This window comes from Pteropus vampyrus, unplaced genomic scaffold (assembly GCF_000151845.1).
Source record: "Pteropus vampyrus isolate Shadow unplaced genomic scaffold, Pvam_2.0 Scaffold311, whole genome shotgun sequence".
Classification (NCBI taxonomy): domain Eukaryota; kingdom Metazoa; phylum Chordata; class Mammalia; order Chiroptera; family Pteropodidae; genus Pteropus; species Pteropus vampyrus.
The window spans coordinates 1,982,111-2,009,402 of NW_011889092.1; the positions used below are offsets into that span (position 1 = coordinate 1,982,111).

General features: G+C 52.0%; 2 protein-coding genes across 7 annotated transcripts in view; one reads left to right on the plus strand and one right to left on the minus strand.

Annotated features, from left to right (window-relative positions):
- Window positions 1-20,917, plus strand: part of NUMA1 (nuclear mitotic apparatus protein 1) — a 64,976-nt gene extending 44,059 nt beyond the window's left edge. For 5 of the 6 annotated variants that reach the window (XM_011377420.2, XM_023521694.1, XM_023521691.1 and 2 more), the window contains exons 4-26: window positions 83-162; window positions 1,249-1,331; window positions 1,908-1,988; window positions 3,314-3,401; window positions 4,742-4,862; window positions 5,373-5,530; window positions 5,740-5,857; window positions 5,944-6,061; window positions 6,423-6,563; window positions 7,498-7,620; window positions 7,775-11,167; window positions 11,636-11,677; window positions 13,121-13,189; window positions 14,569-14,679; window positions 14,758-14,976; window positions 15,096-15,253; window positions 16,465-16,711; window positions 17,630-17,858; window positions 18,502-18,638; window positions 19,024-19,197; window positions 19,427-19,543; window positions 19,635-19,850; window positions 20,240-20,917. In XM_011377420.2, coding sequence (XP_011375722.1) covers window positions 83-162; window positions 1,249-1,331; window positions 1,908-1,988; window positions 3,314-3,401; window positions 4,742-4,862; window positions 5,373-5,530; window positions 5,740-5,857; window positions 5,944-6,061; window positions 6,423-6,563; window positions 7,498-7,620; window positions 7,775-11,167; window positions 11,636-11,677; window positions 13,121-13,189; window positions 14,569-14,679; window positions 14,758-14,976; window positions 15,096-15,253; window positions 16,465-16,711; window positions 17,630-17,858; window positions 18,502-18,638; window positions 19,024-19,197; window positions 19,427-19,543; window positions 19,635-19,850; window positions 20,240-20,251 — 6,235 coding nt within the window. In that variant the 3' untranslated portion in view covers window positions 20,252-20,917. The remainder of the gene's footprint in view (window positions 1-82; window positions 163-1,248; window positions 1,332-1,907; window positions 1,989-3,313; window positions 3,402-4,741; window positions 4,863-5,372; window positions 5,531-5,739; window positions 5,858-5,943; window positions 6,062-6,422; window positions 6,564-7,497; window positions 7,621-7,774; window positions 11,168-11,635; window positions 11,678-13,120; window positions 13,190-14,568; window positions 14,680-14,757; window positions 14,977-15,095; window positions 15,254-16,464; window positions 16,712-17,629; window positions 17,859-18,501; window positions 18,639-19,023; window positions 19,198-19,426; window positions 19,544-19,634; window positions 19,851-20,239) is intronic. The other variant, XM_011377421.2, reaches the window with a different exon arrangement.
- A 2,406-nt stretch (window positions 20,918-23,323) lies between these two features.
- LOC105303664 overlaps window positions 23,324-27,292 on the minus strand; it is an 87,053-nt gene continuing 83,084 nt past the window's right edge. Inside the window, 6 exon segments of the mRNA XM_023521695.1 lie at window positions 23,324-23,768; window positions 23,770-23,808; window positions 24,053-24,200; window positions 24,281-24,404; window positions 25,078-25,284; window positions 25,618-25,702. Coding sequence (XP_023377463.1) covers window positions 23,700-23,768; window positions 23,770-23,808; window positions 24,053-24,200; window positions 24,281-24,404; window positions 25,078-25,284; window positions 25,618-25,702 — 672 coding nt within the window. The 3' untranslated portion in view covers window positions 23,324-23,699.

The following is a 27,292-nucleotide window of genomic DNA, read 5'->3' on the forward strand; positions in this document are numbered from 1 at the left end:
AATGGGAAGATAGCATGTAATGTATTAGCAAGGAGGGAAGGATTGCTAAGTGCTCTGGTCCTAACACTTGCTCTTTTTCCAGCCACGGTACTGAAGAGGGGCAGCAAATCCTGCAGCAGCCTACGTCAGAGAGACTGGACTTTGTATGCAGTTTTCTGCAGAGTAAGCACCTTTTTATCTAGCTGGGGAGGAGCTGCTTCCTCAACTCCTGGGACTTGGGAGCCCAGAGGAACCAGTTCACAGGTGTCTGGAGGAGCAAAGATTCAGGGCTGCCTACTCTGTACCACAGAGATGAATACACCTGGGTCAGCTTCCCTGGGTCTGGTGATGTTCACACCAGCCGGGGAAAGAAGAGTGTCCCTTTAGTCCCAGAGCCCATCTTCGAGATCCAGGTAGAGTCAGATGGTTAGTTTCCAGTACTCGTCACCTTGGGCTCTCATTCCCCCTCACTGAGAGGAGATGGAGGCACCCACGTTACCTTCTTTCCCTTGTGAGAACAACATTTCCCACAGATAACTTTGAATTAATTGCTTAGGTGATAGGTGTAGGGGCAGAGGCAGATTTAGGCTGAGATCTTGGCCCTTCTACTCACTGCTTGTGTGACCTTTCTGGACATAGATACCCTGTCTGTAAAATGGAGATAATGATAATTGCTTTAGGTTGATGGTAGATTGAATAACACACACAAAGCTGCTGGCACAGTGCTCTTCAGTTCCCCTACCTCGTACAGCCAGAGTCTTCATCTTTGATAAGGGAGCTATCTGCCATCTCCATCTCAAGAGAATTAAAGAAAAAGTAATAATAGATTTAGATAAAACAAGGTGTTAGTGATTGAGCTCAGACCCTCTGACAGCATAAGAACCAGATGTCCCCAGTCTTCATCTAACTCAGCTGCAGGCTTCCTCTGCGACTTCAGTTGGAAAGAGACTGCAGAGTGACCTCTAGGCTGCTCCTCTGTGTTTCTGAGTGGGAGTTGGTGCATGGGTGGGTGAGTGCATTGTCACGGCCTAGAGCTGCTATGAATCTGGCCTGCTTTCTTCATGAACTATCCCTGTATTCATTGGACTGACCCAGGATAGAGCTTACTTCAGATGGAAACATTTGTTGGGGAGACAGGACATAGGAGTAAGGTGCCCTCCATCTCCCAGTCCCGCCAGAGACTCAGTTCTGCTCTGATTCTGAGGTGTTCTGATATCTCAAGGATGGCCCTCAGGAAGTTCACCGTTTTCAACATTGTTCTCATTACAGAAAACCGAAAACATCCTTCTTCTCCGGAATGCCTAGTGTCAGTGCAGAAGGTGATGGAGGGGTCAGAGCTGGAGCTGGCCAAGGTAACCAGACTGGTGGGGGTGGGAGTGTCGCACTGGAGGGACCTACCAGGCTTCTGTTAACCCTGGGGAAGTGGTGGGTGCTTTATTTCTGGGGCTCGTGGAGGTTTGAGGTAGGTGTAGGCAGCCACCAGGCTCAGGTAGAGGCTAATTTAGCCCAAGGGGTCTAGGAGCCCATGTGGAATGACAGAGAGGTGTACTAGACTATTAGTGTGGGCCTCAGTTGAGACCTGGCAGGAATCAGGCCTCACCTAGCTGTGTCATATTTTTCTTTTTAGTTCAGTCTATTTCATTCTCTCTTCTGTTTCCGGTGCTGGCTTAAAGGGTGCCTTAAGCTTCATACCCAAGTTGTATGAGTCCAGGTATTTAGCTTTGCAGGAATCCTGGCACCTAGCTTTTTACTTGTAGGCATTGAGTTCTCAAGTGTTTCCTGGTGCAGTTAAGGGCAGGGCCTGGGACTGTTGTATTCTAGGAGTTTTGGGAAGAGTTTCCAGAATAGCTCAGAGTCCCCAGAACTGTTCAGGGGCACTGAGAAAAGAGATAGCCCCACTGAGTGACTACCTCCTGTTTGGCTTCTAGATAACCATGCTGCTCTTATACCACTCCACCATGAGCTCCAAAAGTCCCAGGGCCTGGGAACAATTTGAATATAAGATTCAGGTAAGCGCTTGTGCCTCTACTCTACCTGGCGGGCCTAGCCTGCACTTCACATCACCCCATCTATTTTTCTTTAAACAGCACATATTGTTTGTTTGTTTTTAAATTACATTATAGTAGTTATAGCCATTTGTTACAGAAAGCCTGAAAAGTATTAAAAAGCCCAAAAAGGGAAATAACAGTTGCCAATAATCTCATTCCCAGAGATAATGGCTAACTTTTGAAGGCTATACTTTCAAGTTCTTTTTTATATTTAATTTTACCTGAAACTGTATTGTATTTGGATGATACATAGAAATTGTCCTCTGTTCATATACTTGTTCCCGTTTGTGTATACGTATTTTTTACACAAACCATCACTCCATTTAATCCTCTTTTCCTCTGGTAGGAAGGATTAGTGAGAGAGAGAATGTCTTTGTCCACCATGATAGTCTAGCTCAGAGTGGTTACCTCCTCTCCCCTCTGTGTGGTCCCTAAGTGAAAAGGAGTTGGTGCATCTGCTTCATTATAGAGGGAATTAACCCGGTTTCCGAGAACTACCTGCCATATAGGTCCTGATGTTGGCCTTGCTTCCTGCATGAGCAGTTGTCCTTTATTTCCCAGAGCAGAAGCAACTGCGATGCCAGAGTGGGTAACGCAGGTTGACTAATAGGGCAGTGTCCACAGAGCTGTGGCCTTTCATGTAGTGATAGAAATGTCGAACCACCCCATTTCTCACTGAGCTCATGGCTCATCTCTGGGGTTTTTTGTAGTGGCATGGGAGGGATGGGTGACTCCTTCCTCCCTTCAACCTTTTCTCTGCTCTATTCTGGTCATAGACCTGGCAGAAACAAATTCTAGAGGAATAAGGAACTATAGCAGAGTTGGCCAGGAAAATTAGATTAACTCTATAGCTTTGGAATCCAGACAAAGAATGGAAGATTTTATAGCTGAGCTGGTAGATAATCTTTGGATGAGCCCCAGAGGCGTTCTCACTCAGACAAAGAACAATAGTGGGTGTTAGCTAGAAGAGGCCAACATAGTGATGTTAAAGCTTTCTGACTTCATTACTTTCCTTGCCTATTCTCTTCTCTTGTGGTCAGGAGTGAAGTCAGTTAGGAACACTTGTCTGACCCCGGGTGCATCTTTAGGGAAGAAGAGGGAGTGGGAGCAAGTGGGGTGAACACATGTCTAATATAATGTTCTTGGCTGGACCATGGAGCTTCCAGCTCTGAAGAAGAATGGGCTTCAGTAGGCTCCTGGGGCTGGCACTGCCACGGTGGTGCCCTCCATCTCTTCAGGCCTCCCTGGCATCTAAATGATCTTCTCTCTGTCTCTTTGTGGCCCAGGCTGAGTTAGCCATCATTCTCAAATTTGTGCTGGACCATGAAGATGGCCTAAACCTGAATGAGGATATAGAGAATTTCTTGCAAAAAGGTAAGTAGGGCTCTCTCCTGAGGACCCCCTCCTCTCTGAGCTAGGGACTGCTAAGATACTGAGTTGTTGAGAAATGCAGTCAGGGCTCGTTTCTGGCCCCAAAACAAGACATAGAGTTGGTACTCAGGAAAAGTGTGTGTAATGGAGTAGGTTGATTTCTGGGCCCTGTTGCCATCATTTCAGTTCCTATGGAGCTCCTTGTTGCCTGGCAGCAGCCAAGCAGGACGTTTATAAGTGATCATCTCTGCTGTTAGGTTCTCCTCGATAACCACCCCCCCCCCCCAACACACACACCTCTTTTCTTTTTTATTTATTAAGCAGTCATTACTCTAGCTTTAGAAGTTGGGAGTATGTAGTTTTAAAAGATGTTTATTTTCCCCCACATGAAGCTCATGTTCCAGGTGGGAAGGCAGATATATAAACCAGTAAATATGAAAAGGAACAGTTGCTAGAACAGAGAGGCACTGAGTCTACCAAATGTCTTGCTAGAAGTACAGCAGAAAGAGTGATAGCTCTCCCTGACTTCTGATGAAGAGGCCATCTTCGAGATGATAGGATGTATGAAGTGGGTCTAGGCAAGTTCTCTTTCAGCCGCTGAATTTGATGTTCTTCATATTCAGGTTCCTCATGAGCCCTTTAGGTGGAGATGTTGGAAATTTGAGTCTAGATTGCAGGAGAAGTTCTGGGCCAGGTTATGGGTTTGCACGTCAGTGTATGGCTGGACATTGAAGCTGTGGGCACTGTGGACAGAGCAAGGAAGCCCCATCCAAATTCTAGGGGCTTAGAGGGTGGGTGGAGGAGCAGGGAGCAGATGAGGGAGACTAAGAAGAGTGGGAGTTTAGAAGTAGGAGAACCAGGTGAAGGTGGTCATGAAAACCAAGGGAAGAGAAGGTTTTGAGAAAGGTGTAGTGTTGTCAGTGCAAGATTTCAGAAAGGAGTAGTTTGGAAAGACCAGTAGCTCTGACCTGAGAGGTCACTGGGGCTGAAAAGATCCTGCTCAGGGCTCCCAAGCTGCCTCTCTGTGTTGGCTTGAGGGAAAAGCTTGAACACTTGGTCCAGTCTCTGAGCATGGAAGATATGGAGGTCTCTGAGTTTGCTCCCTCCACTGTGCTCTACATGTCTGTGGTAGTGGAAGTCCTTGCTTGATTTGGCTTAGGAACACTGACCTCTGGATAACCCAAACACTAGGTTTCAGGTTCTGCCCAGGGGCCGCCCTCTGTAGCTTACATATAAGTGTCTGGATTCAATCCCACTAAGACAAGTTCTCAAAATACATAAAGATGCAAATCTGTTCACCCTGTTACTAACCTTTCTTTGGTTTGTCTGCTCCTTCCCCCCAGCTCCTGTCCCTTCTTCCTGTTCCAGCACCATCTCTGAAGAGCTCTCTCCACCCAGCCACCAGGCCAGGAGGGAGGTTCGCTTTCTAGAGCTACAGAAAGTTGCTTCTTCCAGTGGGAACAAGTATGTGCCGACTCTCTTTCCTGGGATGGGGCCTCAACATCCAGTCCTCAGATACCTCCATCCTAGGGTTGTTATATATCGTCAGAGTGCTTGCAGTATTCCTGCAGATCTGAGATGTCTTCACCTGCCCCAGTACTAATTGGGGGAATTATTTGGGATCTTTCTTGGCAGACAGTCTCTCTCAAAGGCTCTTCCTTGTTTATGGAATTTCTTTCTTCCTTGGAGACTACGCTAAGGTCCTTTTCTCAGTGCAGCTCTGCAGAGGCAAAAGGAGAATGCATGCCCCGAAACGCCACCTTTTTTTCTGGCTTGGAAAAAGGAGGAAGGGTTTTCTCAAGGTCACGTCACGTGGCGTGAGGTAGAACTGCAAACAGAACCCAGGTGTCTGGGCCTCCCAGCCAGTGCTCACATCTGCAGCACCTTGCACCCCCATCCCTGCCTATTGCTGGTCACTTTCAGGCCTCACATCTCAGACTCTGACCATGACATCTGGGCTATCTCTTTCCTCAGCTTCCTCTCAAGTTCTCCAGCCTCCCCCATGGGTGACATTCTGCAGACCCCACAATTCCAGATGAGACGGCTTAAGAAGCAGCTTGCGGATGAGAGAAATAATCGAGATGAGCTGGAGCTGGAGCTGGCTGAGAGCCGCAAGCTCCTCACTGAGAGGGGTGGGTATGGGGCACAGCAGATGTGAGTGGGCAGCGCTGGGTTTACCCTCTGGCTCTTATGTTTTCCCCTCCTGTTGGCCCTGGGCCTCTTAGGCTGACCTCCTGGAAATGGGTTCTGGCCTTGCCTCCATCCTCTCTTTAGATTGGATGCCTCCTCCTCCCCTTAGTTCTGTGCTGATTCTTCTTCCTTCTCCCTTCCTCTGGGCCAGATGCGCAGATAGCCATGATGCAGCAGCGCATTGACCGCCTGGCTCTGCTGAATGAGAAGCAGGCAGCCAGTCCACTGGAGCCCAAGGAGCTTGAGGAGCTCCGTGGCAAGAATGAGAGGTAGAGTTCTCCCTGCCTGTCTTCCCAGCTCCCTGTCCCACTCCATGGGGAGCACTTTCTTTTCTCACTGCTTCCCTCCCTCGCAGCCTCACCATGCGGCTCCATGAAACTCTGAAGCAGTGTCAGGACCTGAAGACAGAGAAGAGCCAGATGGATCGCAAAATTAACCAGCTCTCTGAGGAGAATGGGGATCTTTCTTTTAAGGTGAGTGTTGGGCGGGAGGGGTTGATCTTGTTCCCACCTGGAGGCCCTTGGGGTTAGGTTTGTCTGGACAATTCTCAAGAGAGGGTTGGGAAGAATGTCCTTCCCGGCATCTGTCCTATGCTTCTGTCTCTCCAGAGACCTGCATACTTTGCCCCTTTCTTCATCCCATAATTGGCTGCGCCACTGACTTGGTCATGGGCCTACATTTCGATTTGTAGTCCTGAGTTAGAGATGTGATTCTTTGTGATTGGTTTGAAGAGGGTTGGAGGGATTATCAGAGGCCTCCAGCTCCTAGAGTTCAGGGAGCAGTGGTAGTGCCAGTTTTGACCCTGGGTGATGGGGATTCCCACTTGTCTCTCAGCTACGTGAGTTCGCCAGTCACCTACAGCAGCTACAGGGCGCCCTCAACGACCTGACAGAGGAGCATGGCAAGTCCACTCAGGAGTGGATGGAGAAGCAGGCCCATCTCGAGAAGGAGCTCAGCACAGCCCTGCAGGACAAGGTAACCTTCTGCTTTCAGGAGTCAGGGCCACCATCTCGACCACATGTTCAAAGCTGAAATCCGTTTGCCATTCTCTTCTTTGGGGCCTTTGGGAATTAATTTGACTTCTCTTCAAGGTTTAATTGGGTGCCATAATGGAAAGATTGTGGACTTAAGCCATTCGAATCCTGTCTTTGCTATTTACAAGGTGTGGATCTTGGACAAGTTACTTGATTTTCTCTAAGAATCCTTTCCCAAAAATGAGAGGAAAAAATCCGAGGAGCTGCCTCATCAACATTGTTAGGATAACGACACATAGAAAGCTTTTTAACACATTGTGTGATGCAAAGTAAGCTCTCAGTGAAATAGTTGCTGTTACTATTATTGCTGTTATTAGGAACTTAGCTTTGCCACTTATTAACCTTGTAGCTCTGGGTCAGTGCACTCAATATCTGACCTTCAGATTCTTGCTTTGTAAAAGAGGGATAGTAACAACTCTCCCTAATCTGTTGTGTGGATTAGAAGTTCAGAGAAGCACCCAGCACAGTGAACAGTGAGGGAAGATGGGGTGGGGCAGGGGGTTGGTGCTGTGGCTGCTGCTGCTGCCCAGAGAGGCAGGGGATGTTTTTAAGCAGGGTGGGTGTTTGGATAATCTGGAAGCCAAGACTTCTCTGAGGAAGGGTATGCATACAGTAAGGAAACTTGAAGTAAATTCAGCAGCCTTGGAGAAGAAATTAGCAGACCACATGACTTAATCCTGGAACTAGGGCTAGAAAGTTAGGTCCCTCATGATCCTAGATCCATGGATTCTGAGACTTCTTTCTTGGTCAGGGCAAAAGGAGATCTTGGTAACAAGGTGATAGGGTCCCATATTTTGTTGACAGTCATGAGGGCTTATGGGGTCATTCAGTGCCTGTTCCACCTCTGTTCACATAAGCCTCTTGTTTACTCCCAGAAATGCCTTGAAGAGAAGAATGAAATCCTTCAGGGAAAACTTTCACAGCTGGAAGAACATTTGGCCCGGCTGCGGGAGAACCCACCCCAGGAGAAGGGCGAGGTGCTAGGTGACGTCTTGCAGGTAGGAATGCACAGGAGCAGCCACAAGACCTGTGTGCTGGGGTTGGTGTGGGCCCATGTTCAGCACGTTCAGGTTCCTGGCAGTCCTCAGTTCTCAGAGGGGCCCTGGTCACTGAGGAGTCATGCTGATCCCCATTTGTCTCTCGTCCCACCAGCTAGAAACCCTGAAGCAAGAGGCAGCCACTCTTGCTGCTGACAACACTCAGCTCCAAGCGAGGGTGGAGGCGCTGGAGACCGAGAGGGGCCAACGGGAAGCCAAGATCCTTGCTGAGCGAGGCCACTTTGAAGAGGAAAAGCAGCAGCTGGCTGGCTTGATTGCCAAGTTGGAGAGCTCCCTGTCCAGCGTCAGTCAGGCCAAAGAAGAGCTGGAGCAGGCCTCCCAGGCTCAGGGGGCCCAGTTGTCTGCCCAGGTGACCACACTGACCTCTGAGCTCACAACCCTAAATGCCACTCTCCAGCAGCAGGATCAAGAACTGGCTGACCTGAAGCAGCAAGCCAGAAAGGAGCAGGCCCAGCTAGCACAGACCCTCCAGCAGCAAGAACAGGCCTCTCAGGGCCTCCGCCACCAGGTGGAGCAGCTGAGCAGCAGCCTGAAGCAGAAAGAGCAACAGTTGGAGGAGGCCACCAAGGAGCAAGAGGCCACCAGGCGAGACCATGCCCAACAACTGGCCACTGCTACTGAGGAGCGGGAGGCATCCTTAAGGGAGAGGGATTCGGCCCTTCAGCGGCTGGAGGCATTGGAGAAGGAGAAGGCTGCCAAGCTTGAGGTCTTGCAGCAGCAACTTCAGGCAGCTAATGAAGCCCGGGACAGTGCCCAGACCTCAGTGACACAGGCCCAGCGGGAGAAGGCAGAGCTGAACCAAAAGGTGGAGGAATTCCATGCCCGTGTTGAGGCAGCCCACCAGGAGCAGTGTGAGACCCAGGCCCAGGTGGCAGAGCTAAAGGCCCAGCTGAGGTCTGAGCAGCAAAAAGCAACCGAGAGAGAAAGGGTGGCCCAGGAAAAGGGTCAGCTCCAGGAGCAAGTCCGGGCCCTTGAAGAGTCCTTGAAGATGACCAAAGGCAGCCTTGAAGAGGAGAAGCGCAGGGCCGCAGACGCCCTGGAAGAGCAGCAGCGTTGTATCTCTAAGCTAGAGGCAGAGACCCGGAGCCTGGTGGAGCAGCGTAAACAGGAACGGAAGGAGCTGGAAGAAGAGAAGGCTGGGCGCAAGGGGCTGGAGACCCGAGTTCAGCAGCTTGGGGAGGCCCATAAGATTGAGACGGAAGCCCTGCGGCGGGAGCTGGCAGAGTCCATAGCCTCCCAGCGTGAGGCTGAGAGTGAGTGTGAGCAGCTTGCCAAGGAGGTGGCTACCTGGCGTGAGCGGTATGAGGATAGCCAGCAAGAAGAGGCCCAGTATGGCGCCATGTTTCAGGAACAGCTGATGACCCTGAAGGAGGAATGTGAGAAGGCCCGCCAGGAGCTGCAGGAGGCAAAGGAGAAGATGGCAGGGATAGAGGCCCACAGTGAGCTCCAGATAGGTCGGCAGCAGAGTGAGCTAGCCCAGCTCCATGCCAGCCTGGCCAGAGCCCACCAGCAGGTCCAGGAGAAGGAGGTCAGGGCCCAGAAGCTTGCAGATGACCTCTCCACTTTGCAGGAGAAGATGGCTGCCACGAGCAAAGAGGTTGCCCGCCTGGAGACCTTGGTGCGCAAAGCAGGTGAGCAGCAGGAACCAGCCTCCCGGGAGCTACTCAAGGATCCCCCGAGGGCAGGAGACAGAGAGTCCGAGTGGCTGGAAGAACAGCAGGGACGTCAGTTCTGCAGCACGCAGGCTGCACTGCAGGCTATGGAGCGTGAGGCAGAGCAAATGGGCAGTGAGCTGGAGAGGCTGCGGGCTGCACTGATGGAGAGCCAGGGACAGCAGCAGGAGGAGCGTGGGCAGCAGGAGCGGGAGGTTGCACGGCTGACCCAGGAGCGGGGCCGAGCCCAAGCCGATCTTGCCCTGGAGAAGGCTGCCAAGGCAGAGCTTGAGATGCGTCTGCAGAATGCCCTCAATGAGCAGCGTGTGGAGTTTGCTACCCTGCAAGAGGCACTGGCTCATGCCTTGATGGAAAAGGAAGGGAAGGACCAGGAGTTGGCCAAACTTCGTGGGCAGGAGGCAGCCCAGAGAACAGAGCTGGGGGAACTTCAAGAAACTGTGGAACAACTGAAGAAACAGCTGGCCAAGAAAGAGGAGCACCAGCAGTCTCTAGGGATGGCTAGTGAAGATGCTTCTGGGTCAGCAGCCCAGCCTGAGGCTACTGGAAAGACCCAGCAAAGAGGCCCCGAGCTGGAGGCTCTGCGGGCACAGGTGAGCAAGCTGGAGCAGCAGTGCCGCGAGCATCAGGAGAAGGCCTCCAGCCTGGAGCGCAGCCTGGAGTCTGAGCACACCTCCCAGACTGAGCGGGCTGCTGCTCTGGAGACTTTGCGGGGCCAGTTAGAGGAGAAGGCCCAGGAGCTGAGGCACAGTCAGGACACCTTAGCTTCAGCGCAGAGGGAGTTGGCCACCCTCCGTGCCAAGGCCCAAGACCATAGCAAGGCGGAGGATGAGTGGAAGGCCCAGGTGGCCCGGGGCCAGCAGGAAGCAGAGAGAAAAAACAGCCTCATCAGCAGCTTGGAGGAGGAGGTATCCATCCTGAACCGCCAGGTCCTGGAGAAGGAGGGTGAGAGCAAGGAGTTGAAACGGCTGGTTATAGCAGAGTCGGAGAAGAGCCAGAAGCTGGAGGAGAGGCTGCGCCTTCTCCAGGCAGAGACAGCCAGCAATAGCGCCAGAGCTGCAGAACGCAGCTCGGCTCTGCGGGAGGAGGTCCAGACCCTCCGGGAGGAGGCAGAGAAACAGCGGGTAGCTTCAGAGAGCCTGCGGCAGGAGCTGGCCTCTCAGGCAGAGCGAGCAGAGGAGCTGGGACAAGAATTAAAGGCATGGCAGGAAAAGTTCTTTCAGAAGGAGCAAGCCCTCTCTGCCCTGCAGCTGGAGCACACCAGCACACAGGCCCTGGTGAGTGAGCTGCTGCCCGTTAAGCACCTGTGCCAACAGCTGCAGGCCGAGCAGGCAGCTGCTGAGAAACGCCATCGTGAGGAGCTGGAGCAAAGCAAGCAGGCAGCTGGCGGGCTGAGGGCAGAGCTAATGCGGGCCCAGAGGGAGCTTGGGGAGCTGATGCCCCTACGGCAGAAGGTGGCAGAGCAAGAACGAGCAGCCCAGCAGCTGCGGGCAGAGAAGGCCAGCTATGCAGAGCAGCTGAGCATGCTGAAGAAGGCTCATGGCCTGCTGGCAGAGGAGAACCGGGGGCTAGGCGAGAGGGCCAACCTCGGCCGGCAGTTTCTGGAAGTGGAGCTGGACCAGGCCCGGGAAAAGTATGACCAAGAGCTGGCAACTGTGCGTGCTGACGCTGAGGCCCGTCTGACTGAGATGCAGCGGGAAGCACAAAGCATTGCCCAAGAGCTGGAGGTGATGACTGCCAAGTACGAGGGTGCCAAGGTCAAGGTTCTGGAGGAGAGACAGCGGTTCCAGGAAGAGAGGCAGAAACTCACTGCCCAGGTATGGCGCACAGCTCAACCATACCTCTAGAGATTGGACCTAAGAGAGAGGGGACATTGCTCCCTCTGCATTCCAGGGCCCCTGGCTCCCACATTATTGCAGAGTGTTTTGTTTCCCTTCACTCACTGGGTGACAGAGGAGGAGAGGTAGCTGGTACAGTCCAAGTCTGTTGCCTCTATTATCCTAAAGAAAATCAGTAGCCTCCCCTCCCCTGAAGGCTCCATCCTTGGAGAATCAAACTGTGAAGGCCATCAGCCCATTCTGGAGGCACACTGTAAGGCACACCTGCAGTGGAGGCCCTAAGAGCCACTGGGGACTAGAATGAACCAAACTGGCAATTTAAAAATTACTAGAAGTCTGTTTCCTTGGGGGGAAGTATCAGAGTCTCAGTGAGGTCAGGCTGGCAGCAGGACCAGGGCCTCTTTGGCCCCCATCTCACTGTCTCCATTGCTCCTCCCCCATGCACAGGTGGAACAGCTAGAGGTATTTCAGAGAGAACAAACTAAGCAGGTAATGCCTGGGGTTCTTCCTAAATGCTGGCTGCTTAAGCGGTGACCAGTCTTGGTGTATGACCCCAGCTGCAGCTTGCCTCCGCCACCTCCTGTTGTGAACTGTTTGTGAAGGGGGAAGGGTGAAGCCGTGGAATCCAGGCCCAGGCTGCCCTGGAGTGCAGTGTGCCGGGCCCTCTCTCAGGCCTCATTCCACCCATCCCAGGTCGGCCCCTCCACCCTTCTGCACTATCTCTCATCTCCCTGTCAGGGACAAGGGGGTAGGGTAGGCTTCATCTCTCCTATATATGAACCAGTGACTGACAACCCTTAGGATTCCCAGTTCTCTAAGTCCTTTTCCAAGTCTAGGTACTCAGTGAAGAGGACTAACAGAGTGACTATGGGCCTTGTTTAACACAGCCCTCTCCTTTCCTGCAGAAGCCATAAAAGCGATAAGCAAGGCAGCCCTCACAGGTTAGAGAGGGTTGTGAACTTGGGATGCCTACCCATCACCGTCTGGGCCTTAACCCTGAGCACGAAATAGATGTCTAGGAGTAGGAGGGGCCTCCACCAGACAGAGGAGTGGCATGGGCTGGCTGCCCTGCTCTCACAAGGCTCTCTCTGTGCTGCCCTAGACGTCAAGCCTGTTGAGCTGGTATTTAGTGGGAGTGCCCTTTCTCTGCCAGACCGCCTACCCAGTCACCTCACGTGTGCTGGAGAATTGGACCTTCCTTTCCTCCTATCACCTTTCTTCCCAAGGAGACCAGGATGATGGAGATAGTCAAACCAAATACAAACAGTTAGCAATAGAGCCTTTCCTGATTATGCTTGAGCTCCTGGAATGCCTGGGGGAACCAGGAGTGCTTGTGGCTGTGATGGTCCCTCTCATCACCCCTTGTTCCTCTGTGGGAGTTGGGTGGGCTTGGACATGTGCTTCCCCTGCTCTGATCTGCCATGCTACCCACTCTGCTAGCGCCAGCCCTAACAGCCTGTGGCCATTGGGAAAAGGTATGATTACCTGTGGGCTTTTGCTTTGTTGGTTTCTGGGAGGAGGATTGGGTATTGAATGAGTATTCTGCTAGAGTTTAGAGGCGAGGTCCCTGTTCTTGTCCCTAACCCGGAAAGGTTGGGGCTGGGCAGGGCGGCAGCAGTAGGGTGGTGGTGTTTCAGCTTTCCAGAATCAGTTCTGCTGAATCTGGCAGCTGCAGGCCTCTGTCCCTCCAAGCTGGGGGTAGAGGCGAGCATGGGCAGGTGGCTCTGACAACACCTGTGTGTTGGGTCCCTCACTCAGGTCCTGCCAACTAAACTGGGCAGCAGAGTGTTTCCTAATTGGAGGCCAGAGAAAGGACCCGAATTTCTTTTTCTAGGAATACTGGGGGGCCTTGGTCTGGGGAAACCCCATAATTTGCCTGGACATCCAGGGGGAGGCCTTCTGAGTATTCTCTTCTTCCCTCCCCTGCCCCAGGTAGAAGAACTGAGTAAGAAACTAGCTGACCATGACCAAGCCAGCAAGGTGCAGCAGCAGAAGCTTAAGGTGGGACAGATGGGGGAGGGAAGGTGTTCTATAAGCCCTCGGACTGTGGTGGGTGTGGGGGCAGGGGAGGGGCACACTGGGGGCTTTGCAGCCTTAGGAGGCCTGCCTGTGGCTCAGGGGCCTCCTGCATGTGCCTCCTGGGAGCTCTGAAGGGAAGACTGGAGTGGCTTCCATCCCTCAAACTTTTGCTGTCTAGCCATATGTGGTTAAATTTAAATTATAATTAAATTAAAAATTCAGTTCCTTTGTCACACTAGCCACATTCCCCTGCTCAGTAACTGTGTGTGGCTAGTGGCTGCCATATTGGACAGGGCAGATACAGAACATTACCATCATTGCAGGAAGTCCTGCTGGATGGTGCTGGTCTAGACAGTCTAGCCTTAAGGAGTGAGAGTGTCAATGACACGTAATGTTATAATACAATTTAATATTTTTAATGTTTTCAATGAAGTCACCTTCTTGGGTTAATATTTGCTTTCTTGCAGTCTAGGTTTCACAGCTTTTAGTTGGGGGGCAAAGGAACTGGGCATCAGTGGCCCTGGGACTCATTAAAGCCTTTTTGGGTCACAAGAATTGGTGGGAGCTCAGAGCTTCATTTGCCCAGCTCACTTCCAGGTGTTCCATACCATGTCACCATTAGGTGATAAAAAGGTGCTTGTTATACTCCTTTTGGGGGCCTTCCTGGTACTCGGTGTTATATAGAAGAGGTACAGCTGGATGATCCTGCCCTGTATCTGGTACAGACTAAGCAGTTGCTGGCATTGTGAGTGGACAGAGAACCTGACACAAGGAATCTGTGGTCTGGAGAGGAGACAGTGCCAGTGTCATAAGTGAGCCCACACAGGCTTTGGAGTCAGGTGGACCAAGGTTCAAATCTTACTTTGTTTAGTCACTATAACCTTGGTCAATTTGCTTAAATCTCTGAGCTCAATTTTTTCATCTCTGGTGGAGATAAAGTTACTTCCCAGAGTGGCTCTGGGGAGAAATGAGTTCACATATCCTGAGAACTCACATCACAAGTGCTTATCTCTGTGTTCTGCAGCAAGGTGTTCCCTGAGGATCAGTTCCCTTCCTCCCTGGGGAGGCTGACTATGTACTCTTGGAGAGAGAATGAGACAGTTTGTGCCTGGTCTCAAAGAAGGGCCAGAACTCTTCCAGAAATGACATTAGCTGGACAGGGAAAGCTGCTGCAGACCTTGGAGTGTGTGATGTTTCAGTAGGCTTGAGTTGGGAGGGGGAGTACAAGGATTTTTCCACTTCCTGAGTGAATTTGCAGGAGTTTGAAAACACCATGGAGCTCAAGAGGCTAGGGCAAAGCAGTGGATTTGGGTGGAGCCACCAGACCAGCCGTCCCCATCAGCCTTCCTCATGCTTTTCAGGCCCAGGGCGGTGAGAGCCAGCAAGAGGCCCAACGCCTCCAGGCCCAGCTGAGTGAGCTGCAGGCCCAGCTGAGCCAGAAGGAGCAGGCAGCTGAGCACTACAAGCTGCAGGTGAGGAGCCCAGCCCCAGGCCACTCTGCCCTCCCTCGTGCCCTCCCCCACCGCCACCCACCCCATCTGCCCACACAGATGGAGAAAGCCAAGACCCATTATGATGCCAAGAAGCAGCAGAACCAAGAACTTCAGGAGCAGCTGCGGAGCCTGGAGCAGTTGCAGAAGGAAAACAAGGAGCTGAGGACTGAAGCCGAACGGCTGGGCCGTGAACTGCAGCAGGCCGGGTTGAAGACCAAGGAGACTGAACAGACCTGCCGCCACCTTACTGCCCAGGTGCGAAGCCTGGAGGCACAGGTAAGTATCTGACTGAGCAGACTCCCTTATCTCTGTTATAATGGACCCATGCACCCTCCTCTCCTAAGCCATCCCTGCTTTAGCCTTCTCTTCACTTTCCCTGGTCCTCTGCTTCCCAGGTCGCCCACGCTGACCAGCAGCTTCGAGACCTAGGCAAGTTCCAGGTGGCAACTGATGCCTTAAAGAGCCGGGAGCCCCAGGCCAAACCTCAGCTGGATTTGAGTATTGACAGCCTGGATCTGAGCTGTGAGGAGGGGACCCCACTCACTATCACCAGGTCAGGAGGCACCCTTCTTCCCTCAGTCTATTGTACATTGAGCCTACTGTTTACCAGGCTGTATCTTGGGCACTGGGGCTGTGAGGTAAATAAGATGTCCCTCTGGAAGTGTATTCTTAGAGGAGAATAAAGGAAAAGTATTACAGGTGTTAATGTTAGATATTTGTGTAGGGCACAGTGGGATCAAAATAAATGAGTGGTCAGAAAAGGCTTCATGGGTGCTGTCACTCCTGAATCTTGAAAGGAGCTGTAGGTATGATGTGTGCCTAGTGGACAGAGCAGTGAGAGCAAAGGCTGAGAAAGAGCCTTGCTGGGCTGGAAAGTGAGGTTGGGAGGGCCGCCTGGACTCGCCACTGAAGAAGGCTGGCATTTAGACTTGATCCTAAAGGCATTGAGGGACCTCTGAAGGGCTTGAAATTGAGTACATGATCAGATTTACATCTTAGAAAGCTTATCCTTATAGCCAGTGTAGAAGCTGAGACGAGAAACAAATTTTTATTAAATAAATACTTATGTGCCAGATACTGCTATAGACATTTGAAAAATATTAATTCATTTAACATGAAATTGGGGCATAAAAGCAAAGTCCCTTGCCCAAGGTTCCACAGTGGCAGAGCTGGGCTTGAACCTGGGCGGCCTGGCTCAAGTCTTTGCTTGTCACCATTCTGGTGCCTCTCTGATGCTGTTGTCACTCTAGGTGATAGGAGATGAGGCAATCAGGGTAGGATGTGGGAGTGGAGTGGGGTGTGGTTAGACTTGCTGATTGGGTTTGGCAGGAGAGGGAAGACTAGGATCCGGCCAATGTTTGGCTGGGTGACCAGGTGGAGGCTGCTCCCATTCGCTGAAATAGGAATTAGGAGTAGGAACGGATGGGCTAAGTTTGGGACATGTCCATTGTGGAAATAGCTGTAGGTATCCTGGGCAGATATCTGGGCCGTGGATACATGGGTCTGGAGAGGAGGGTCTGGGCTAAGGCAGAGGCCTGGGAGTTTAAGGGCGTAGATGCGCTGACCCCAAGCGTCAAGAGTGGACTGAAGGGAAAGCCCAGGTCAAGGGCTTTCCTTGGTACTTCTGAATAATCAGAGCGAGAATGGGGTGCTTGACCTGGTCTGCTTGTAATACATGTAGGAAATGGTGACTCTGGAGCAAAGGGATGGACAGAATGCCTTCTAGCCCCAAAAGTGGCACCTCAGTAAGTTTCTTTTCTACAGCAAGCTGCCTCGTACCCAGCCAGATGGCACCAGCATTCCTGGAGAGCCAGCCTCACCCATCTCCCAGCGCCTGCCCCCCAAGGTGGAATCCCTGGAGAGTCTCTACTTTACCCCCATTCCTTCTCGGGTTCAGGCCCCCCTGGAGAGCAGCCTAGACTCCCTGGGGGATGTCTTCCTGGACTCAGGCCGGAAGACTCGCTCTGCTCGTCGGCGTACTACGCAAATCATCAACATCACCATGACCAAGGTCAGGCTGCTGGGAGTGGGGCTGCAGGAAAGTAATGCTCACATCCTCTCAGGGCATCTTTCCATTGGGTCTTCAAAACAGCCTCAAAAGGAAGCCAGGGCTGACCAGCCCTTATCTTACAGAAGGGAAATCTGAGACTCTGAGAAGGATCTTAGACCTCTTTTGTAGAAAGGGGCAGAGCTGGAATTGGATGCCTGTCTACTGAACATAAGGCTGGTGTCCTCTCCATGTGTAGCACTGACCCTGTACAGACTGAAGGGAGAGAATATGGAGAAGTTGCAGCCCAGCCTGTGCCTCTCAGTACCGCCCCCTGGGTAGCTAAGATGTTGTGGTCACCCACTGGGCTGTCCTTGTTTCCATATCTTGAGGTTAGGGGGCAGAGGAGAGGTGCCTTTAGTGCAACAGGGGGCTCCTCTGTGCAAAGTGCCCTGTTACCAAGAAGCTGGAAAAGTTCTAAAAGATAGGGCCCTGGCAAGGTTGGAAGGCTCCAGCTGTTCCACATGCTGGGTCTGTGAGGAGTCTGGGGCAGGGACGATGGAGGCTGTGTGATGAATGTGACTAGCTCAGGAGACATGAGTTCCAGCCCTGGCTCTCCCCCTTCCTAGCTGTGTGACCTTTGGGCCAGCCACTTCCTTTCTTTGAACCTCACTTCTAAAATGGTCTGATACACTCTGCCTTTGCTTCCTCAAAGCACTTTTTAATAGACTCCATGGAAAACAGGTAGAAGAGAGTCCTGATAGCCTCAGCACCTTGTGCCAGATTCTGGTAACAAGGCCCATTTCTCACAGACGTCCAACTAGGGAACCCTGCAAAGCAGTGTGGGAACACATGGAGCTGTGCTGTGGGCTCTGAGGAACTTTAGGAGGAGGGTATCAGGGTGCCTCACTCTACCCACAACAGATTCATCCTCTCTTTCAGAAGCCAGATGTGGAGGAGCCAGACAGTGCCAACTCATCCTTCTATAGCACGCAGTCTGCCCCTGCTTCCCAGGCTGGCCCAAGAGCCACCTCCTCTACTCAGTCTCTAGCCCGCCTGGGCTCTCCCGACGATGGCAACTCGGCTCTGCTCAGCCTGCCTGGCTACCGGCCTACCACTCGTAGCTCTGCTCGCCGCTCCCAGGCCAGGGTGTCCAGTGGGGCCCCTCCAGGTGAGGACTGTTCCCTAACCCTGTCCCTACCCAAAGATTAGACTGAAAGCGGATTCTGGCATAGGGAAACGACAAGCTTTTAAAAACCCAAAACTAGCTTCCTGGCTGCCTTGCCTGTCCAGCAAAGGGGCTATGCTGGGCAATCAGGCTGCTGTTAATCTCAGCCAGTGTGAACTGGAAATTCTCATACAGGGGGCCTGGGATTCTCAGCACAGTAGTGACGCTGAGAGGCCCTTCTCAGATGGTGATGGGCTGCCAGAGGGCCAGGCTGGCTAGTGGTCTAATGGCTAGTGGTCTATCCTCAGATTCCTGGAGGCTCTTGCTTTCAGGGACTCCCTGGGTATCCTGGCCCTCGAGTAGCTTTTCTTGGTGTCACAGCTTCTGCATATGACTTCTTTTGACCTCCCAAGGGAGTGAGCCAGCTGCCGTGGTAGAAATGGTCTGAGCACTGCTGCTGTTTCTGCAGCTCCGAGCAGAGCAGGACTCTGGGCTACTATAACGGCTTCAAGTCCACTATAGGTGGACAGGAGTGGTGGCAACAAAAGCTGGCGAGATGCCACGGCCTGTGGGCAACCAGCTGCCTCCACCCTCATTCTTCCTGACCTTCCATTTCCACTTGTTCCAACTTCCCTGCCCTCCCCAGGAAGGAACAGCTTCTATATGGGCACCTGCCAGGACGAGCCCGAGCAGCTGGATGACTGGAACCGCATTGCAGAGTTGCAGCAGCGCAACCGAGTCTGCCCGCCGCACCTGAAGACCTGCTATCCCCTGGAGTCCAGGGTGAGCTCTGGGGTCACCTGCATAGGACCTGCCCACGCTGGCTTACCTTTTCCTCCCTTGGCATTCCATCCTAGTGCCACCTGCTGACCTAGCCTGAGTACTAGTGCCCTGGGTCTCTGGCCTCCAGGAAGGTGAGGTGACTGTATGCTTCCAGTGGAACAGCCAGCAGGGAAGGAGTTAAGGGACGAAGTCACTGTGGGTAGGCAAGAGCTTGGAGAGGTCTGCTTGGGACTACTCTGCTCTGGCCTTTGTGCAGGGTGTAGGCAGAGAAAGCAACAGGGCAGGAGTCCTTTTGCAATAGGAAGGCTCCAGCTGTTCCACATGCTGGGTCTGTGAGAGTCTGGGGCAGTACTGCTCCAGCTCCAAACACTTGTACCCCATGCAGCCTTCTCTGAGCCTGGCTACCATCACAGATGAGGAGATGAAAACCGGCGACCCCCAGGAGACCCTGCGCCGAGCCAGCATGCAGCCAACCCAGATAGCTGAGGGTGCTGGCATCACCACCCGGCAGCGCAAACGGGTCTCCTTAGAGCCCCACCAGGGCCCTGGCACCCCTGAGGTAGGTGACATTGGCTTCTGTGTTTTGTTCTGACAGCCTGCCCAGGTCAGGCTCAGCTCACCAAGTTTGAAAAGTGGACTAAAGGGTAGGCTGCTGGCTCGGAGGTGGGGTAGGGAGTGGGAATGGTGCTTCTGGCTGGACAGGCTGACGCATGAGGTCCACTCAGACACCTGGCTTTGGATGTGAAATCCTCTTGCCGCTGTCTGCCTAAGTGTCCTCTTCCCCATAGTCTAAGAAGCCCACCAGTTGTTTCCCACGTCCCATGACTCCCCGGGACCGACATGAAGGGCGCAAACAGAGCACTGCGGAGGCCCAGAAGAAAGCAGCTCCACCTGCTGTTAAACAGGTGAGTCAGGGGTTGAAGGGAGACACTACAGCAGCAGGTTAGCCTGGGAAGGCAGCGACAGAGTACCCAGGTTGACCGCCCCTCCCCACAGGCTGACCGCCGCCAGTCCATGGCCTTCAGCATCCTCAACACGCCCAAGAAGCTCGGGAATAGCCTTCTGCGGAGGGGGACCTCAAAGAAAGCCCTGTCCAAGGCCTCCCCCAACACCCGCAGTGGAACCCGTCGCTCTCCTCGCATCGCCACGACCACAGCCAGTGCTGCCACTGCTGCCGCCATCGCTGCTGCCACCCCTCGGGCCAAGGGCAAGGTGGGGGCACTGATAGGAAACGGGGGGGTGGGTTCAACTCCCAGGAAACCTGGTGGAAGCCTGGGCACTGCCCCTGACCACCCATGGGACAGCCTCCAAGGCAGGGCAGAGCTAGGCTGCCGGAGGTTGGGGGCTAAGAGCAGGCGCTTCCCATCTTGGTTGGATGCTCAGTATTGAGGAGAGGAGACAATGACATTCCTAGTGAGAATGCCCAGAGCTGCTTAAACACAGCACCTGGTGAGCTGAAGGCTGACCTGTCTAGGGCCACACCATTGAAGGGGGTCCTCGTTAGGGTTGTGCCAGAGCAGGAAGAGGTCTTCCTGAGCCAGCTATTGCAGGCTGGCATCACAAGTGTCATCCAACCGAGTGACTATGTCTCTTTCTTTCAGGCAAAGCACTAAAGGGCCGGTACCAGTGAGTGGCCCCACCTGTGTCCCTGATGCTGACCTTGCCTGGTCTTCCTCCTCCTACTGTCCCTCTCAGTGCCTTCTCTCAGCTCCCAGGCCAATAGTGGCCAAACCCCTAGAGACAGTGATGCCTGCCCACACCTTGGCCTGGTACCTGGACCTTTACCAGAGCCTTTACTAGGTGAACAGGTGTGTCCTCAGAGTTGGCCTGGAGCCTGGACAGTCTGGGTCCTCTCCCTACGTTGCCTCCTGATGTTTTCACAGAGCAAAGTCAAGTCACTTCTCCATCACAACCAGATTTGAGGCTGGCTTTGAGTGGCTGGGTCGTTGTGCCCAGCCAGTCCTGTCAGCCTCTGGATCTAGAAGGGACCATTGGAGGAGCAGACCCTGGTCCCTGCTGCTCCTGGTGGCTGGGCCTAACAGGGTCCCTTGCTCTTAAAAGTCCAGGACTGGGCGTTGACCTAGTGGGAGCACCCCACCCCCAGGTGCTCCCATCCACCCAAGGACCCAGTTGCCCAGAGGATGCTCTTTTCCAGGAATGATGGGCCCATGCAGAAGGGGGTGCCAGGGGACAGCCTTCAGTGGCAGCTCATCCACCACCTTCCCCAGAATTGTACTGGGGTGGGATTTGGAGTGATGGGAAGGTTTTTAAGGGCCAGGGATGGATCTTTTCTAAATGTTATTACTTGTAAATAAAGTCTATTTTTCTCCCTTGAGTGCTGAGTTGCCTTGATCTTTGTGGGACAAGAAAGGAAATCTGGGTTCTTTAGAGCATACCTTTGTTCCTGCCCAGACCACCTACCGCCTTTCAAATCCCTTCTCCTGGCCTTTCTGGGGCAAAAAGATCGTCTCACACTTCATTTCTGGCTGCTGCTCAGGGAGCATTATGGGCTGTCCTTGTCTAAGGGCCTGTGTCCCCTGGATCTTTGTCTTTAGTTTCCAAGTGGCAGTCCTCTTCCCACCGTCCCTCCTGGAATGGGCCAAATTCTGTGAGTAGAAGGATGGCCTAAATGATCGAGATGTCAGTATGCCTCCACTGAAAAATCATTTATGAATGTCCATTGTGGGCTCTGCTGGATATGACACAGATTCAGCTGTATGCAGATCAGAAGCAGCCTCTGACCCATCCCTTCCCTGGGACAATCCAGTCAAGGAAAAATACATAGGCACAGCTTAGAGACAATTGCAGCTTTGATTCCAGACCACTGAAGTGAAGTGACTATCCCAGGAGTCCCACGATTTTGTTTCCCGGTGCATATAAAGTTATGTTTACACTATTCTGTAGTCAATTACATTTGCAACAGCATTATGTCTAAAAAATGTACACATTTTAAAAAATAAACCATTGCTAAAAAGTGCTAACCATCATCTAAGCCTTCAGCAAGTCGTAATCTTTTTGCTGGTGGAAGGGCTTGTTGGCTGCTGACAGATCAGGGTGTTGGTTGCTGAAGGCTGCGGTAGCTGTGGCAATTTCTCAAAAAAAAGTTGGCTCTATTGACTCTTCCTTTCATGGACAATTTCTCTTTAGCATGCAGTGCTGTTAGAACTTCTTTTAAAATTGGAGTCGATCCTCTGAGACCTTGCTGCTGTTTTATCAACTAAGTTTGTGTGATATTCTAAAATCCTTTGTGGTCATTTCAACAATCTTTATCTTCACCAGGAATAGATTCCACCTCAAGAAACCACTTTTTTGGCTCATCCATATGAAACAACTCATCTGTTTTATCAGGAAATTTCAGTTCAGTTATCTTCAGGCTCCACTTCTAATTCTAGTTCGCTTGCTATTTCCACCACATCTGCAGTTACTTCTTCCATTGACGTCCAAGTCATCCATGAGGGCTGGCTTCAACTTATTCCAAACCCATTAATGGTGACATTTTGAATCATGAATGTTCTTACTGGCATCTAGAATGGGGAATAAGTTTTTTACTTTGCCCAGATCCACCAGAGGAATCACTATTATATGGCAACTATAGCCTTATGAAATGTATTTCTTAAGAAGATTCGAAAGTTGAAATTACTCCTAGATCCATGGGTTGCAAAATGGATGCTGGGTTAGCAGTTATGAAAAACAGTTATATGTCTTCATCAGAACTCTTGGGTGACCAGGTGCTTGTCAATGAGCAGCAAAATTTTGAATCTTTTTTTTTCTGAGCAGTAGGTCCCAACAATGGGCTAAAAATATGCAGTAAGCCATGTTGTGAACAGATGTGCTATCATCCTGGCTTTGTTGTTCCATTTCTAGAGCACAGAGCACATTTAGCATAATTCTTAAGGGCCCCTGGATTTTCAAATGGTAAATGAGCATTGGCGCCAACTTAAAAGTCACCAGCTGCATTAGCCCCTAACAAGATGGTCAGCCTGTCCTTTGAAGCTTTGAAACCAGATGTTGACTTTTCTCTAGCTATAAGTCCTGGATGGCCTCTTCTTCCAATAGAAGGCTAGTTTGTCTACACTGAAAATCTAGTAAGGGTAGCCATCTTAACTTTCTTAGCTAGATTTTCTGCGTAACTTGTTGCAGATTTTCCATCAGTGCCTGCTGCTTTACCTTCCACTTCTATGTTATGGAGATGGGTTTTTTTTTTACCTTAAATCTCATGAGCCAACTTCTGCTAGCTTCAAACTTTTCGTCTGCAGCTTCCTCACCTCTCTCAGCCTTTACAGAATTAAAGAGTTAGGGCCTTGCTCTGGATCAGGCTTTGGCATAAGGGAATGTCGTGGCCGGTTTCATCTATCCAGGCCACTAAAACTTTCTCCATATCAGCAATAAGGCTGTTTTACTTTCTTGTCATTTGTGTGCTCCCTGGTGTAGCACTTTTAATTTCCTTCAGAAACTTTTTCTTTGCATTCACAACTTAGCTGTTTGGTGCAACAGGCCTAGCTTACAGCCTGGCCTGTCTCATGTCATGCCCTCCTCGTGTCGAAAGCTTAACCATTTCTAGCTTTTGATATAAAGTGAGAGATTCATGACTCTTCCTTTCTCTAGAACACTTAGAAGCCACTGTAGGGTTATTAATTGGCCTAATTTCAATATTATCTCGAGGAAGAGAGATAAAGAATAGCTGGTTGGTGGAGCAGTCAGAACACACATTTATCAATTAAGTTCACCATCTTATATGGGCATAGCTCGTGGTGTCCCAAAACAATTACAACAGTAACATTAAAGATCGCTGATCACAGGTCACAACAAATATAATGATGAAAAAGTTTGAAATATTCTGAGAATTATCAAAATGTGACACATACAAAGTGAGCAAATGCTGTTGGAAAAATTGTGCCGATTAACTTAACACAGGGTTGCCACAAAACTTCAGTCTGTAAAAAATGCAATATCTGCGAAACACAATAAAGCAAAGCACAATAAAATGAGGTACGCCTGTACAAATTTAACATATAACCTTAAGGTGGTGCAGAGTGTGGCCTGAGCTGAGAGGGCCTGGACCTAAATGAAGAGGTGGCATTTCAACCAGGCTTCAGAGTCAGGATGGTGAGGCAGAGGGGACCCTCTGGAGGGCTTCTCGAGTAGTGGGCACAACTGTGCTCAGCCCAGCCTGAGGAAAGTGAAGGTAGACAAGGATCAGGGCCAAGGCAGGGAGGGACATATCCTGTCACTTCCTTCTAGGCCATGCTTCCTCTGCCTGAGTCCTAAATTCTTCTCAGTTTCCACCTCAGGCTTGGGGACATGGGAAGATGGTGGTCATTAAGGGAAACAGCTTTGAGAGGAGCCCACCCTCCCCTCCCTGCATTGGAGCAGAGTTCCTCCTGTCCCTGGAAACCTTTCCTTGGGTTCCTCACCAAGCACTGGGCCAGTACGACGTGACGCTGGACTGTGTGCTCGGGATCCGTGAAAACACAGGAGAAGTTGGTACTGCGTAGGGCGGGGCTCAGCTCCTCCAGCACCAAGGCCTTCCACAGCTGGGTGCTGGTGCCCCTGCGCTCCCGGCTGGCGCAGAGGAGGAAAGGCCGTGAGAGAAGCACAACAGGAGGCCTCCCTCCTGCTGGCCTCGCCACCACGCCACTCACCTGGTGCTGCCCTCCCGCAGCCGGCCTGGGAGATGCTCGATGAAGGAACCATTGCCCAGCCAGTAGAGGATGCTGAAGTGGGGAAAGCGACTGCAGGCAGTGCAGGACAAGGTCAGCGTTCCATCTAGGGACACGTGTGGCTGTCAGCACTTCCGTAGAGCAGACCTCCCCTCTGCCATTTTGTGGCCTGCGCACCCTGCCCAGCTCCTTAGTCCCTACAACCCAGGAACCTGGAGTGCTGCTGGGCACACTACCCAGGTGAGAAAATCCATTAAAGGGGAGGAATGGCTGTCTACTAGGAGGCCCTGGGCTGAGCAAGAAGAATCTGAGGACAGGTCCTTGGCTCAGGTGATGACTTCTGAGCTTGTTTCTTCAGGATGACCTTTTTAAGTGTACAGCTCCGGTAACTCTGAGAGCCCCGGCCAAGGAGGCAGCATCAATAGGCCACTCTTCCTCTGAGGTGGCCAGAGGGCTCACAGGCTCTGGGAGGGGTTGGGCCTAGGAGCACACTGCAGTCAAGGCTCTGGGAGTCCTCCGACCATTCCTTATGTCTGAATTCTCTGTCCCATTTAATAGGGAGCATCTTGGGAGCTGGAGCCTGCACCCGCTCAAGATGCTGGGTGGGAGAGGGAGAATGCTGAATGCTCAGCCAAGCTGACTTGGTGGGTGGTGGGCTATATGGCAGAAGGGGACGAGGATTATGTTCTGGAGTCAATCCCACCCTTGGACCCTCTGTGCCCACAGCCTGCCCTCCCACCACTGTGCCCTCCTGGGCTTCCAACAGAATCGCTCCTTACTTAGTGGGATTTCCACTTCTGGCCAGGTCACCTCCAATGCTGGACATCGCTTAGCTGCTGGGAGCATTAAGGGCCAGGTGGGGCAGGAGTCCTTTGCGACCCCAGCTGAGGCAGTGGCAGCTGTGGTGGCCTGAGGTATAGGTGTGGCTCTGGCTGAGTGGAAGATGATGTGGACACACAGAAGCAGGACCCACAATGTGCTGGGGTCTGAGGAAAGGACAGTCACAGAGATCAGTAGCTGCTGGACCACTTGGGAATGCTCACCACCTAGGCTCAGGTCTTGCCTGGATATAGCTCTGCCCAGGGAATCAGAGAAGAAGGCCTCTCGGCCCCCCACCTCTTGGCCCTTTTTGAATGGAGCACAAGGAGACTTTGGAATGGAGCCAGAGCCACTGCATCTGGACAGAGGCTGAAAGCAACAGCACACAGTGGAGTCACCTGGGGGCTAAGGCTTGGGGCAGCCATACTGCTCTATTCTGTTCTCAGACCCTAGCCCCCCATACACACACCCCAACCCCCACACATAGCCCCAAAACTCACCTGGTATCCAGTTCTGTCTCATGGTCACAATGTATGTGTCAGGAGTTGGCGTGCTGGCTCTATGTATGTGATGACTTCCTCTTCTCTGGCGGGAGGTGGGGGAGAATGATGAATAAATTACTTCATATCGCCTCAGAAGCGCGCCAACTGTAGGCATATATGTGGCTCTCTCCTTCCTGTGGACTCCACAGCCCCTCCCTAGGCCTGAACGTTTGGTGGACTTCCCAGCATTGCTATTTACTCTTTCCCGTTTGTCCTGCCCAGCATTGCCATTTACTGTCCCGTTTGTCCTGCCTATCTGTCCCAATCGACAACTCCTAGAAGACAGGCATCCAACAAAGGCTGGAGCGCTTCAGCACTTAGAAAGCTGGAGGATTGTCTAGAGGTAGCCTTTCCCCACCCAAGGTCTAATTACCATCAACTCCTAGTTACAGTCCAACCAACCCCTTCATTATAGGGACTTACCTAGTCACAAAGGGAGACAAAGCTCTTCATTGTCAGAGCTGGTTCTGAGAAGGGCAGGATAAAGCGAAATTCTTCTGGGAAAACACTGGTCCCTTCCCCCATCTCACTTTCATTTTCGTTCTAGCCATGGAATCCAAAGTGAGTTCTCGGCCACTAATGGGGCACACGTACATGACAAGCATCTTGGCTCAGTCCTCGAGGTTTCTGCATACTGAGCCTCTTCTTGAGCCAAAGTTCACAGTGGCCAGGAACCATCCTATCTCTCAGGACACCCTACTCTCCAGGTGGTGGTATACTGGGGGTCTTTAATCCACCCTTATCCTCACCCTCCTGGGGTCACAAAGGGTATGAACAAATGAGAAAGTCTCTCACAGATCAATTTTCCTGTTCCAGCAAAGGGTCAGGACTTTAAGTGTCCACCTTTGCTCTTCAGGGCCAAGGCTTCTGCTTCTATATGAGCAGGCCTCCTGTTTACTTCTTCACATCACATCCATGTTCAAGAGGACAACTGTCTTAGGCACTGGGGACCCCAAGTTGTTGGATCACTTTGACCATTTCATGCTCAAAGCCACATCAGCCCATCCACACCCTAATCTTTCCCAGGCTCCCCACTCCTGCCAAAACCACCAAGCCAAACACCCATCTATCACCACCACAAGCCCCTCGCTCATCTCATCCTAGCTCCCTGGTCAGAGCTACAGGCCCAGATTCACCAGGAAGCCTAGATTCCCTCTAGTTGACTCCCAAGAAGCCTGAAGAGCCCTGGTGTTCGGAATCCCTTCTCACAGCTCCACGGCTCAGTTCGCTGTATCTGACCGCGTGTGAGCCTCACTGTGGGAACTGTGCCGAGAGCACTTCCCGGCCTGTCTGGGAACCTCTTGGAGACAAAAACTTGGAACACGAGCTGGAGAGCTGGTTCTAAGAGAAGGCCTCAGCTTCTCACATGAGCCTAATGTGGAGGTTGGGGGGGACAAAAGTGAAAAGATGATCCCTGGACCCTTCAACCAGGCCCCGTCCTCTCTCTAGGGAAAGGTGGGTAGTCAGCCCAACACTGGCTCCAGAACAACAGAGCTGTCTGTATATACATGCTAGTCTGGTCACTAATGAGACAAATGGAGCTGGGGCTGTGGCAGGGCCAAGACTAGGGTGGGGTGAATGAGGCACCAAGGATGCAAAACTGAAGGTGGCACTCACTGTCAGGATTGTGGAG